Raw genomic sequence first — 13,170 nt, forward strand, 5'->3', positions numbered from 1 at the left:
AAAGAGAACCCTACACTGTTCAATGCAATACTTACTACAAAGCCAGCAGCTCTAAGACTTACAGAGAGTACCAATGCTAACGCAATTCCGATGCGTATTCCTAGCACCCGTAGCCAAACTACATAAAAAAAACACAAGGACCACAACATCCACAAAGGCTTGTGGGTCTAGAGTGGAGACGTCAAAACTATTTTTTCCTTCTTCACTGAGGTGGCACTTAAAATGTATTCAAATTCATGGCGTCAAAATGAGCAAAAAAAATTTAGTTATTTTCCGGTCGCTTTTGGAATTTTTTGATGCTCCCTGACTGTCGAGCTTTCATTTTGATAACTGTTAGCAAGCTGGGCAGAGTGAGGAGACTATAACTCTAGGTCCATTATCACTTCTACCCGGTTTCAATTTTGCTTTTAGTCATGGAAATGTCGATTGAGATCGTTTTTCATTAAACCTTTTTGAAATAAAATAAAAAATTACTCAGACCACCCACAGGTCGGATTGAATAGGCTCACCCTAGGGCCTTGAGTTTCACACATGTGGTCTAGAGTGACCTCTCACCTCTGTCTGCACCATGGCCGGCCTCTGTGTCCGCAGCATCTTGACCGTTTGGAAGATGTCCACTACGCCCTCGTAGCGCATCCTCTCTAGCACGATGCTGAGCGTGATGAAAACACCGGTCCGGCCAACTCCCGCACTGGGAAAAACAACAACAACACACACACAACAGATGAAGTCCAACTCCTACACCAAGAGCTCTATCTTGCGTGCATTTTTAAAAAAGTTGTCTAAAGTGTATTGGCTGGTTTAAAGCTAGAGTCCTTTATTGAAACAATACCAAACCACCTCTGTTTTGGTAAAAAAGCTGAGGGATGGGCCTGGAGAAATGTAACCACTCTCAGAGAGAGAGCCATGGATGACCATCCATGATATTAAAATTGTAGGTTGAACCATGTTTTGAGGCTTGTTTACATTTACATAATTTAGAAACATTGGAGTAAAACACGAGCGCATTTTGGATTCTGACGGAGTACGACAGTCTGAACTAAGCCCATGAGGCATGTATGTATAAGTTATATTCTTCAAGAATCAAACCGGTATATATCATTCATTTACATGTCAAAATAAAAATGTGTGCAGCAACTTCGGCTTTAAAATGAAGCCGAAATCCTTGACTTAAAAAGTATGAATGAATGGAGAATCTCCATTGAACATTATTCTTAGTCTAGGGCTAGGTTTATTAATCTACGTCCAGGAAACCAGCCCTAAATATGGGTCTAGGGAAATCAAGTTCCAGTAACAGCTATTATGTGTACATTTGGTTCATTCTATGTTCTTTCTTCTGTCCCTGGATACCAGTCATCATCTGCCGTCGCCAGACAGTTTAACGCCTGGTTGTAAAATGATCATGTGAGAGATAATCTTGACGTGAGGAACGTATACGTTCCATTTTGATGCCCGCCCGCCTACACAACACACACACACACATGCACGTACACAATCTCAAAAGCATTCGTGCACACACACACAAACACATACCCGCATATGAGCACGCACGCACGCACACGCGCACATACATGCACACATGCAAGTACACAATCTTGAACACACGCGAATGCATACATGGTCGCATGTACAGTTGAAGTCAGAAGTTTACATACACTTAGGTTGGAGTCATTAAAACTTGTTTTCAACCACTCCACAAATTTCTTGTTAACAGACTATAGTTTTGGCAAGTCGGTTAGGACATCTACTTTGTGCATGACACAAGTCATTTTTCCAAAAATTGTTTACAGCTAGATTATTTCACTTATAATTCACTGGTATCACAATTCCAGTGGGTCAGAAGTCTACATACACTAAGTTGACTGTGCCTTTAAACAGCTTGGAAAATTCCAGAAAATTATGTCATGGCTTTAGAAGCTTCTGATAGGCTAGTTAACATCATATGAGTCAATTGGATTACATGTGGATGTAATTCAAGGCCTACCTTCAAACTCAGTTTCTCTTCGCTTGACATCATGTGAAAATCTAAAGAAATCAGCCAAGACCTCAGAAAACAAATTGTAGACCTCCACAAGTCTGGTTCATCAATGGGAGCAATTTCCAAACGCCTGAAGGTACCACGTCTGTGCAAACAATAGTACGCAAGCACAAACACCATGGGACCACGCTGCCGTTATACCGCTCAGGAAGGAGACAAGTTCTGTCTCCTAGAGATGAACGTAATTTGGTGCAAAAAGTGCAAATCAATCCCAGAACAACAGCAAAGGACCTTGTGAAGATGCTAGAGGAAACAGGAACACAAGTATCCATATCCACAGTAAAACGAGTCCTATATCGACATAACCTGAAAGGCCTCTCAACAAGGAAGAAGCCACTGCTCCAAAACCGCCATAAAAAAGCCAGACTACGGTTTGCAACTGCACATGGGGACAAAGATCGTACTTTTTGGAGAAATGTCCTCTGGTCTGATGAAACAAAAAATAACTGTTTGGACGTAATGACCATCGTTACGTTTGGAGGAAAAAGGGGGAGGCTTGCGAGCTGAGGAACACCATTCCAAACATGATGCACGGGGGTGGCAGCATCATGTTGTGGGGGTGCTTTGCGGCAGGAGGGACTGGTGCACTTCACAAAATAGATGGCATCATGAGGTAGGAAAATGATGTGGATATATTGAAGCAACATCTCAAGACATCAGTCATGAAGTTAAAGCTTGGTCGCAAATGGGTCTTAAGGACAACAAAGTCAAGGTATCACAAAGCCCTGACCTCAATCCTATAGAAAATGTGTGGGCAGAACTGAAAAAGAGTGTGTGCGCAAGGAGACCTACAAACATGACTCAGTTACACCAGCTCTGTCAGGAGGAATGTGACAAAATTCACCCAACTTACTGTGGGAAGCTTGTGGAAGGCTACCCTAAACACTTGGCCCAATTTAAACATTTTAAAGGCAATGCTAACAAATACTAATTGATTGTATGTAAACTTCAGACCCACTGGGAATGTGATGAAAGAAAGAAAAGCTGAAATAAATCATTCTCTCTACTATTATTCTGACATTTCACATTCTTAAAATAAAGTGGTGATCCTAAGTGACCTAAAACAGGGATTTTTTTTTACTAGGATTAAATGTCAGGAATTGTGAAAAACTGAGTTTAAATATATTTGACTAAGGTGTATGTAAACTTCCGACTTCAACTGTATACACACACACACACACACACACACACACACACACACACACACACACACACACACACACACACACACACACACACACACACACACACACACACACTTTGAATCATTAAGCCCCCATTGCAAACCTTTCCCTGCAACAGTCCCCAGAAATAGGGCGAGTCTTAACTCTGATCCTGAAATACTTGAGGGCTGTCTCCGTAAGCTACTTTGGTGTGAAATGACTTCCACTTCACCAATGGAACAATAATTGATTTGACAACAGATTTATTTCTCTCTCTTACCCGCCCCATGACAGTTTCTGAAAGGTTACAACGTTTTTACCAAAGATAACTTTCACCATTTTCTACCTCGAAAACTTCCGACAGTAGATTGACCAGCGACCCCCCCCCCCCCCCCCACAAAAAAACCTCAACTGTGGACTATGTCACCACAAACCCCCTACTGTCTACCCCCTTCTGTCCTTTCAACCCCCCTTCCCCTCCTCCATTCCTACACACTAACCCCATCCTCTCCTGGAGTGTAAAGAAAGCTCTTCCTGGGGAGCTAGTCACAGCTTGTCATATGGCTCTTAAAGTCCATCAAACCCTTTTAAATAGATAGACTTCCAAATCTAACTGCCGTGGAAAGCAGCATTGAATGAGAGGATTTACTCTCCCATTCACAGAAAGTAATCAGGCAATTAATGACAAAAACCGTGTGGCTCTATTAGACAGGAATTGGGGAGGCAGTAGAATAGAGAGAAAGAGAGATGGAGAGAGAGTTGTTTGTTTGTTTATTTGGATCCCCATTAGCTTTTGCAGAGGCAGCGGTTATTCTTCCTGGGGTTCACAAAAAAACATAAAACATGACAAGTAAAAAAATAAATCAAAATAATACAAACAATACAACTAAATACTGTGCATAATGTGTGTGTGTGCCTGGGTGTGCATGTGTTTGTGTATGTGTCCCCTCAAAGTCCCTGCCGTTCCATGAGATGTTGTTTAATCTTGCCATCTTTGCTGTTTGCCATAGGAAGTGGAGATGGAAGGAAGTTCCATGTAATCATGGCTCTGGGGACTTGGGGACTGTGAAGAAACCCTTGGTGGCATGTCTTCTTGAGTAATGTAAGGGTGTCTGACCTGAATGTTATTTGATTATGCAGACAATCTGGAATTTTCATCAAAGTAATACTTCTCGTAATAACTAGAAGAGAAGCAGTTATTCTCTCATCAATCCACAACCAGGAGAGACGTTCTTGATGTTAGTTCTGTGTGTGCAGTTAAGGGCAAGGCGTGCTGCTCTGTTTTGAGCCAGGTGCAACTTTGCTAGGTCTTTCTTTGTTGCACTTGACCATATTACCAGACAATAAATCAAGATGGGACAAGGCCAGAGCCTGAACTACTAGGGTAGCTGATTTTTTTGTGTAAAAAAACGCTAAGGGGTTGGGTTAAATGCAGAAGACACATTTCCGTTGAATGCATTCAGTTGTGCAACTGACTAGGTATCCCCCTTTTCCTTTCCAACAACTTTAGCAATATGACTTGACCATGATAATTGACCATCCAGCTTCCTCAACTTGCTCAATGGTCACACCCTTTATACACAACACCAGTTGAGGTTGAGGTCATAGAGAATGTGCTCAACCAAATGAAATACTTTTAGTTTTAGATGTATTTAAGACCCGTTTATTATTAATCACCCATTCGGATACTGACTGTAACTCTCAGTGAGCTTTCAGTGAGCTCACTGGCTTTGGGTGCTGATTTGTGAAATCATCCACATACATAGTAATTCTAGCTTTGTGTAAGGGCAAATCATTTGTAAAAATAGAGAAGAGTAACGGCATAAGGCAACTGCCCTGAGGGACACTGCACGGTACATATCTGATGTTAGAGAAGCTTCCACTGAAGAACACTCTCTGGGTTCTACTGACTTGGAAGATTGAGTAAAGTTAAGGGGAAAATGCAAGACATTGAGAAAATATATGGAGGGATAAAAGATAAAGGAAGAAAGTGAGGGAAAGAAAATAATTATGTACCATCTTTTGATATAACACAGTGTGAGTAGTTGGTATTTGGTATTTTAGTATGATCCCCATTTGTTGTTGAAAAAGCAGCAGCTACTCTTCCTGGGGTCCACACAAAACATGATACATAATACAGAATGACATAATACAGAACATCAATAGACAAGAACAGTTCAAAGACAGAACTAAATACATGTTTTTTTTAAAGGCACACGTAGCCTACATATCAATGCTCACACACAAACTATCTAGGTCTAATAAGGGAAAGGCGTTGTGTCGCGAGGTGTTGCTTTCTGTTTTTTTTTTTTTTTTACTTCTTATGGCTAAGGGGCAACATTTCCACGTTTGGATGAAAAGCGTGCCCAAAGTAAACTGCCTGATACTCAGTCCCAGTTGTGAATATATGCATATTATTAGTAGATTTTGGTAGAAAACACTCTGACGTTTCTAAAACTGTTTCAGTGATGTCTGAGTATAACAGAACTCATATGGCAGGCAAAAACCTGAGAAAAATCCAACCAGGAAGTGGGAAATCTGAGGTTTGTAGTTTTTGAACTCTTGGCCTATCGAATACACAGTGTCTATGGGGTCACTTCCACTAGATGCCAACAGTCTTTAGAAACTTGTTTGAGGCTTCTACTATAAAGGGCTCTTAAGGGCTCTTTGAGTCAGTGGTCTGGCAGAGTGCCACGAGCTGGTCATGCGCATTCACATGAGAGGTAGCTCGGTTCCCATTGCTTTTCTGGAGACAAAGGAATTCTCCGGTTGAAACATTATTGAAGATTTATGTTTAAAAACATCCTAAAGTTTGATTCTATACATCATTTGACATGTTTCTACGGACTGTAACGGAACTTCTGAACTTTTGCCTGAAGTTTAGATTGTGTACTGAACGCGCAAACCAAAATGTTATTTGGACATAAATGATGGACTTTATGGAAAAAATCAAACATTTATTGTGGAACTGTGATTCCTGGGAGTGCATTCTGATGAAGATCATCAAAGGTAAGTTAATATTTATAATGCTATTTCTGACTTATGTTGACTCCAAAATGGCGGATATCTTTTTGGGTTGTTTTGGTCTCTGATCGCTGTACTCAGATTATTGCATGGTTTGCTTTTTCCGTAAAGTTTTTTTTAAATATGACACAGCGGTTGCATTAAGGAGAAGTATATCTTTAAATCTGTGAATAACACTTGTATCTTTTATCAATGTTTATTATGAGTATTTATGTAAATATATGTGGCTCTGTGAAAATTCACAGGATGTTTTGGAGGCAAAGCCAAATGTAAACTGAGGTTTTTGGATATAAATATGTACTTGATTGAACAAAACATACATGTATTGTGTAACATGTTGTCCCGGGAGTGTCATCTGATGAAGAATATCAAAAGGTTAGTGATTCATTTTTATCTCTATTTATGCTTTTGTGACTCCTCTCTTTGGTTGGAAAATCGCTGTATGCTTTCTGTGACTAGTTGCTGACCTAACATAATGATATATTCTGCTTTCGCCGAAAAGCTTTTTTGAAATCGGACACTGTGGTTGGATTAACTTCTTGAGTGTAGGGGGCAGGATTTTTGTTTTTGGCTTAAAAAAAACGTACCCATTTGAAACTGCCTATTTCTCAGGCCCAGAAACTAGAATAAAATAGAATATGCATATAATTGTCAGATTAGGATAGAAAACACTCAAAAGTATAACAGAACTGATATTGCAGGCGAAAACCTGAAGAAAATCAAACCAGGAAGTGCTGTTTTTCCTGAAAGCTCTCTGTTCCATTGGATGCCTTGCCTCCATTTAAAGGGATATCAACCAGATTCCTTTTCCTATGGCTTCCTCAAGGTGTCAACAGTCTTTAGACATAGTTTCAGGCTTTTATTTTGAAAAATGAGCGAGAAAGATAATATCGCGTGGATGGCTGGGTGTTCATAGAGTTTTGCTTGCGCAACAGAGTGGAGCAGCCATTGTCTCTCCCTTTCCTATTGAAAAAGCGACAGTCCCAGTTGATATATTATCGATTGTATATTTTAAAAACAACCCGAGGATTGATTATAAAAAAACTTTGACATGTTTCTGTGGACATTACGGATACTACTTGGAATGTCGTGACCGCTCGAGCCTATGGATTTCTGAACATAACGCGCCAAACAAATGGAGGTATTTTGGATTTATTGTGTGACTGGGAGTCTCGTGAGTGCAAACATCCGAAGATCATCAAAGGTAAGCGATTTAATCTATTGCTTTTCTGACTTTCGTGACCAAACTACTTGGCTGCTAGTGTTTGTAATATTTTGTCTACTGAGAGAGATGTTCTTACATAAACGCTTGTTATGCTTTTGCAGAAAAGCTGTATTGAAATCTGACACGCCAGGTGGATTAACAACAAGCTAAGCTGTGATTTGCTATATTGTACTTGTGATTTCATGAAAAAGTAATATTTTTAGTAATTTAATTTGAATTTAGCGCGCTGCAATTCAGCGGGTGTTGATGAAAATGATCCCGCTAAAGGGATGGGTGCGTCAAGAAGTTAAGGACAATTTTATCATTAAATTGGTGCCTAATACTTGAGATTTTTGTTGATTGAATTTGGCACCCTGAAATTTCATTGGCTGTTGGCGAGGGGTTTTGCTAGCGGAACAGGTTTGCTGTTTACTTGAGCAATATGAGATGGAAGGACGTTCCATGCAATTAGGGCTCTACGTAATACTGTATGCGTTCTTGAATTTGTTCTGGATATGAGGACTGGGAAAAGACCCCTGGTGGTATGTCTGGTGGGATAACTGTGTGTGTCAGAGCTGTGTGTAAGTTGACTATGCTTTTGAATTTTAAACACAATGTTTCTTATAAAAAAGTTTACGATCTAAAGTAACACCAAGTAATTTAGACTCCTCAACTTGTTCAACAGCCACACCATTTATTACCAGAATCAGCTGAGGTCTAGAACTTAAGGAATGACTTATACCAAATACAATGCTCTTAGTTTTAGAGATGTTCAGGACCAGTTTATTACTGGCCGCCCATTCCAAAACAGACTGCAACTCTTTGTTATGGGTTTCAGTGTCTTCATTAGCTGTGGTTGCCAATGCGTATATGGTTGAATCATCAGCATACATGGACACACATGCTTTGTTTAATGCCAGTGGCAGGTCATTGGCAAAAATAGAAAAGAGTAGAGGGCCTAGAGAGCTGCCCAGCGGTACACCACACTTTACGTGTTTGACATTAGAGAATCTTCCATTAAAGAAAACCCTTTTAGTCATATTAGATAGATAGCTCTGAATCCACAATATGGCAGAAAAAAAAAAAAAAAAACAGGTCAATAATATCAAAGGGTGCACTGAAATCTAACAGTACAGCTCCCACAATCTTCTAATTATCAATTTCTTTCAACCAATCATCAGTAATTTGTGTCAGTGCAGTACATGTTGAGTGCCTTTATAAGCTTGCTGAAAGTAAGTTGTTCGCTTTTTATTACAGAGAAATAGCATTGTATTTGGTCAAACACGTTTTTTTCCAACAGTTTGCTAAGAGCTGGCAGCAAGCTTATAGGTCTGCTGTTAGAGCCAGTAAAGTCCGCTTTACCACTCTTGGGTAGTGGAATTACTTTGGCTTCCCTCCAGGCCTGAGGACAAAGACTTTCTTTGGATTAAAAATATGACAGATAGGAGTGGCTATAGAGTCAGCTACCAACCTCAGTAGCTTTCCATCTAAGTTGTCAATGCCAGGAGGTTTGTCATTATTGATCGATTACAATTATTTTTCCACCTCTCCCACACTAACTTTACAAAATTAAAACTTGCAATGCTTTTCTTTATTTGTCATCATTATTTGTTTTTTATGCATGAATACAATTGCTCCCTGTTCGTTGTTGGCATTTCCTGCCTAAGTTTGCCCACTTTGCCAATTAAATAATCATGAAAATAATTGGCATCATCAAATGGTTTTGTGATGAATAAGCCATCTGATTCAATGAAAGATGGAGTTGCAATTGTCTTTCTGCCCATAATTTAATGTAAAGTACTCCAAAGTTTTATATCATCGATCTTGGCTTCATAAAACAGTTTCTTCTTCTTTTTGTTGAGTTTAGTCACATCATTTCTCAATTTTCAGTAAGTAAGCCAGTCTGATGGGCAGCCAGACTTATTAGCCACTCCTTTTGCCCCATCTCTTTCAACCATACAGTTTCTTAACAGTTATAACAGTCAGTTTCTTAACAGGTGCATGTTTATCAATAATTGGAAGAAGCAAATTCATAAATTCATCAAGTGCAGCGTCTGGATGCTCCTCATTAATCACATCAGACCAACAAATATTTTTTACATCATCCACAGAGTCACAGCAAAATCTTTTGTATGATCTCTTATACACTATTTTAGGCCCAGCTGTTGGAACTTTGGCTTTCCTGGATATAGCCAGTATATTGTGATCACTGCATCCAATGCCTATGGATACAGCTTTAGAACAAAGTTCTCCAGTATTAGTAAAAATGTGATCAATACATGTGGATGATCTTGTTCCTGTAGTGTTTGTAAACACTCTGGTAAACTGATTAATAACCTGAACCAGATTACAGGCACAGCTTGATGAAAACCAGTCAAGATTCAGGTCCCCAAGAAAGTACACCTCCCTGTTTACATCACATACTGTACACTATCAAGCATTTCACAGATATCACTTAGATACTGACTGTTAGCACTTGGTGGCCTATAGCGACACCCCAAAAGAAAAGGCTTTAGATGTGCCAAGTGAACCTGCAACCACAACACTTCAATAACACTTGACATAAGATCTTCTCTAAGCATTTCAGGAATATGGTTCTGAATATATACAGCAACACCTCGCCCATACGCATTTCTGTCTCTTCTATATATGCTATATCCTTGTTTTGCTACTGCTGTATAATCAAATGAATTATCTAAGTGAGTCTCAGAAATGGCTAATATATGAATCTTATCTGATGTTAGCAAGTTATTGATTTCATGAACCTTATTTCTAAGGCTACATATATTAATATGGGATATTTTCAGCCCTTTCCTGGGTAGCTTATCAGAGAAAAACAAAATACTGAAAAGAGCAGACAAAGCAAGATAAAAAAATATACATTCAGCAGTGAATTAATCAATTGGTGTGTGTGTGCAGCGGGGTTAAAGCTACAAACTCATAGGAGTGGCTCTTTTATCCCTTCCAGGCTTCTGGGAGGGAGGGTGGACAATGAGCCTGTTATAGCAGATGTAAGCAATGTCCCCACCCGCTCTGGCATCTTTCATGGCTGGGATCAGTTCTTTCCTCTTCTGGCGCAGCTTCAGGATAGTCATCGTTGAGGAAGATATAAGTTCCTCTCAAGTTCTTGGCTCTTTCCAGAACAGCTACCTTGTCCTTGAACCTCAGGAACTTGACCACTATTGGCCTGGGCCTGTTACCTGGGCGGTGGTGGAGTTTCCAGTCCTGTTGGTGCGCTCCACCTCAATCTTCCTGTGGTCCATCTTCAATTTCTCACCGATCCGCCCAGGTCTCATAATGGAGATTCTGCAATTCCGTTCACAACCATGTTGTTCCGCCTTGATTGTCCCTCGAGATAGTCTGATTTATCTGTCGTTGTTAACATGGGTTCACACACACAACTGATGTCCTTTCAAAATGATTTACGGATTGCTGTCATCTTGCCGTTCTCCTGTTTCAACTCATCGAGCTGACCCTGGGAGAACTGCAAACTGTTCTTCAGGTCCTGGACCTCTCTGGTCAGGTCGTCCATTATTTTATTAGTAGAATCCACAATTATTTGAACAAAACACTTGGAGCTATTTCTTGTTGTTGTAACAATTGCTTGTAGGTCTCTTTTTGTTTGTTTAAAAGATCCTTCACGTGTGATACAGAGACACCACTGTCCTCAACGGTACTCCACCCGGCTTTGGTTTTTGTCATGGTAGCTAGCAACGCATGTTAGGCTGTTACTCCTTGCAGTTCCAGACAGAGCAGGTCACTGGGAAAATTGAAATCAACAAACAGCAGGGATCTAGACAGCCACACACCCGGGACAAGCCGAGGTCCCAGCCAGTATTGCGAGCTGCGTTGCAAGCTGCATTCAAGAAAACCCTGCTAGCTTGATATGCGACGCCAAATAGCTCCTCAGACCCATCCTTGGTCGGCATAATCACTGGAAAGAGACAAGCAGTCCCAGCAACTGATGCCAACTGCATTGCAGGATCCAAAGAAGAACTAAGAAGCTAGCTAGCTACCAAGAACTTTCCAATACACTTTCAAACAACAAACTTCGGTGTTCAACAGGGAGTGACGTGAAAATCGAGAGGACAATAGGATAACAAAGGAGGGAACCTACACAGTCCAGACAGACAGACACTCCAGGCAGACAGACAGTAGCTGAGCCCAGTTCTCAGTGTTGGGCTTCCAGAGCTTTCCGAGAAGAGCAACGGTGGGAGGGGGCATCCCTGACTCGTTCCTACTTCCCAGCATGCATTGGGTCAGAACTGAGATGATTTCCGAGGTTTTAGAGTAGTTCTGCAATAACACTCCCGGGCCTGTGCTCAAAATCCCAGGCGAAGACAACGCCCTCACTGCATGCGTCCCGAATGGCACTATAGGGCTATGGTCAAAAGAAGTTCACTATATAGGGAATAGGGTGCCATTTGGGACATCGCCACTGAGCCCTCGCCTTCCTGAGCCGCTGCATTAGCTGTGCTTCCTCTACCAGGCTACTGGGCTAAATCCTTTCATCAAGGGAGGATAACTCAGCTTTATTGCAGGTCCTAAGACACAGCCCTCTCTCTTAAAGGGTATATGCAATGTCTGGTGGTGATATCATATTTTACCCATTGGAGTATGGTGGTGAAAGTCTGGTGACATAATAATGATGTCCATATTGGTAGATCTAGTGTATAGGTGGATCTCATGTTCGCCTGGTCCTAGATCTGTTTATGCAACCACCGGAGTTGGCTAAACAGTACAAACAGATCTGGGACCAGGCTAGTGTTTGGTGGCTTTGCGAAGGAAAAACGATGCAAAGAGGGAGTTTTTATTTTCAACCAACACGTTGTTTCAATACAATGATGACACTTTGCAAGTTAGCAGCGTGCAGGGACTTTTTTTTAAACCATAAACATACTAAGTAACACATTTCAGTGTGGTAGCCACACAAATATTTTTTGAATATGCTTGCCAAACTAATGACAAAGGTTACCTTGGAAGAAAGAAAACACAATGTGATAAAAATTTATCACACAGGGAATCGTAAAATAAAAATGGACGAATTATTTCATGTGCCTCCCATTTACAAATGCCAGGCTGGCGCTCCGTGTGATCAATTATGAATGAGCTGAGCCTTAGGCGTTGTAATGCCAGCCCACTGCAGTGGCAGTAAGGAGAGAGAGAGAGAGAGAGAGAGAAACATGCATCATGTCTGTGGAGGACATTAAGACTAGCACCACGGGAAGCTGGTTGTAATCCCCTTAACAACACAAGGTATCAGCCCGGGAGTCGGACACCCACACACCTACAGACTCAGGATACTGTGTTATGTGCTGACATTGTTAGGTACAAATAATGGTGTGGGTCTGAATTATAAAGAACACCACTGACACATGTCTCACACCTACACGCAGGCCCATGTGCGCATGGAGACACACTTAGACACACGCAGACACGCGCACACAAACACACACAGGGCTCTTACCTGCAGTGGACAGAGATGGGTCCGTCCTGGCCGAACTGCTCCTTAGTTTTGTGCACCTGGCCTATGAAGTCTATGAAGCCCTCCCCTGACTTGGGAACCCCCTGCTCCGGCCAATCAGTGAACTGGAACTGCCGCACTGTCCTGGACTGCCCATCCTGAGAAAGGGAACGAGAAGAAGAATGGATGGATGGAAAGGGTAAGAGACAAGGAAGAGAGGGATGGAGTGTGGGAGACAGAGGAGGATTGAGAAAACGGGAAAGAGAGTAGGATGTAA

The 13,170-nt window shown here is 41.2% G+C and overlaps 1 protein-coding gene across 26 annotated transcripts in view; it reads right to left on the minus strand.

Annotated features, from left to right (window-relative positions):
- Positions 1–13,170, minus strand: part of ptprsa (protein tyrosine phosphatase receptor type Sa) — a 283,320-nt gene that overhangs the window by 4,188 nt on the left and 265,962 nt on the right. For all 26 annotated transcript variants that reach the window (XM_036977783.1, XM_036977788.1, XM_036977791.1 and 23 more), the window contains 2 exons: positions 12,897–13,051; positions 556–691 (listed from right to left, as the gene is read on the minus strand). In XM_036977783.1, coding sequence (XP_036833678.1) covers positions 556–691; positions 12,897–13,051 — 291 coding nt within the window. The remainder of the gene's footprint in view (positions 1–555; positions 692–12,896; positions 13,052–13,170) is intronic.

This window comes from Oncorhynchus mykiss, chromosome 5 (genome assembly GCF_013265735.2).
Source record: "Oncorhynchus mykiss isolate Arlee chromosome 5, USDA_OmykA_1.1, whole genome shotgun sequence".
Lineage (NCBI taxonomy): Eukaryota > Metazoa > Chordata > Actinopteri > Salmoniformes > Salmonidae > Oncorhynchus > Oncorhynchus mykiss.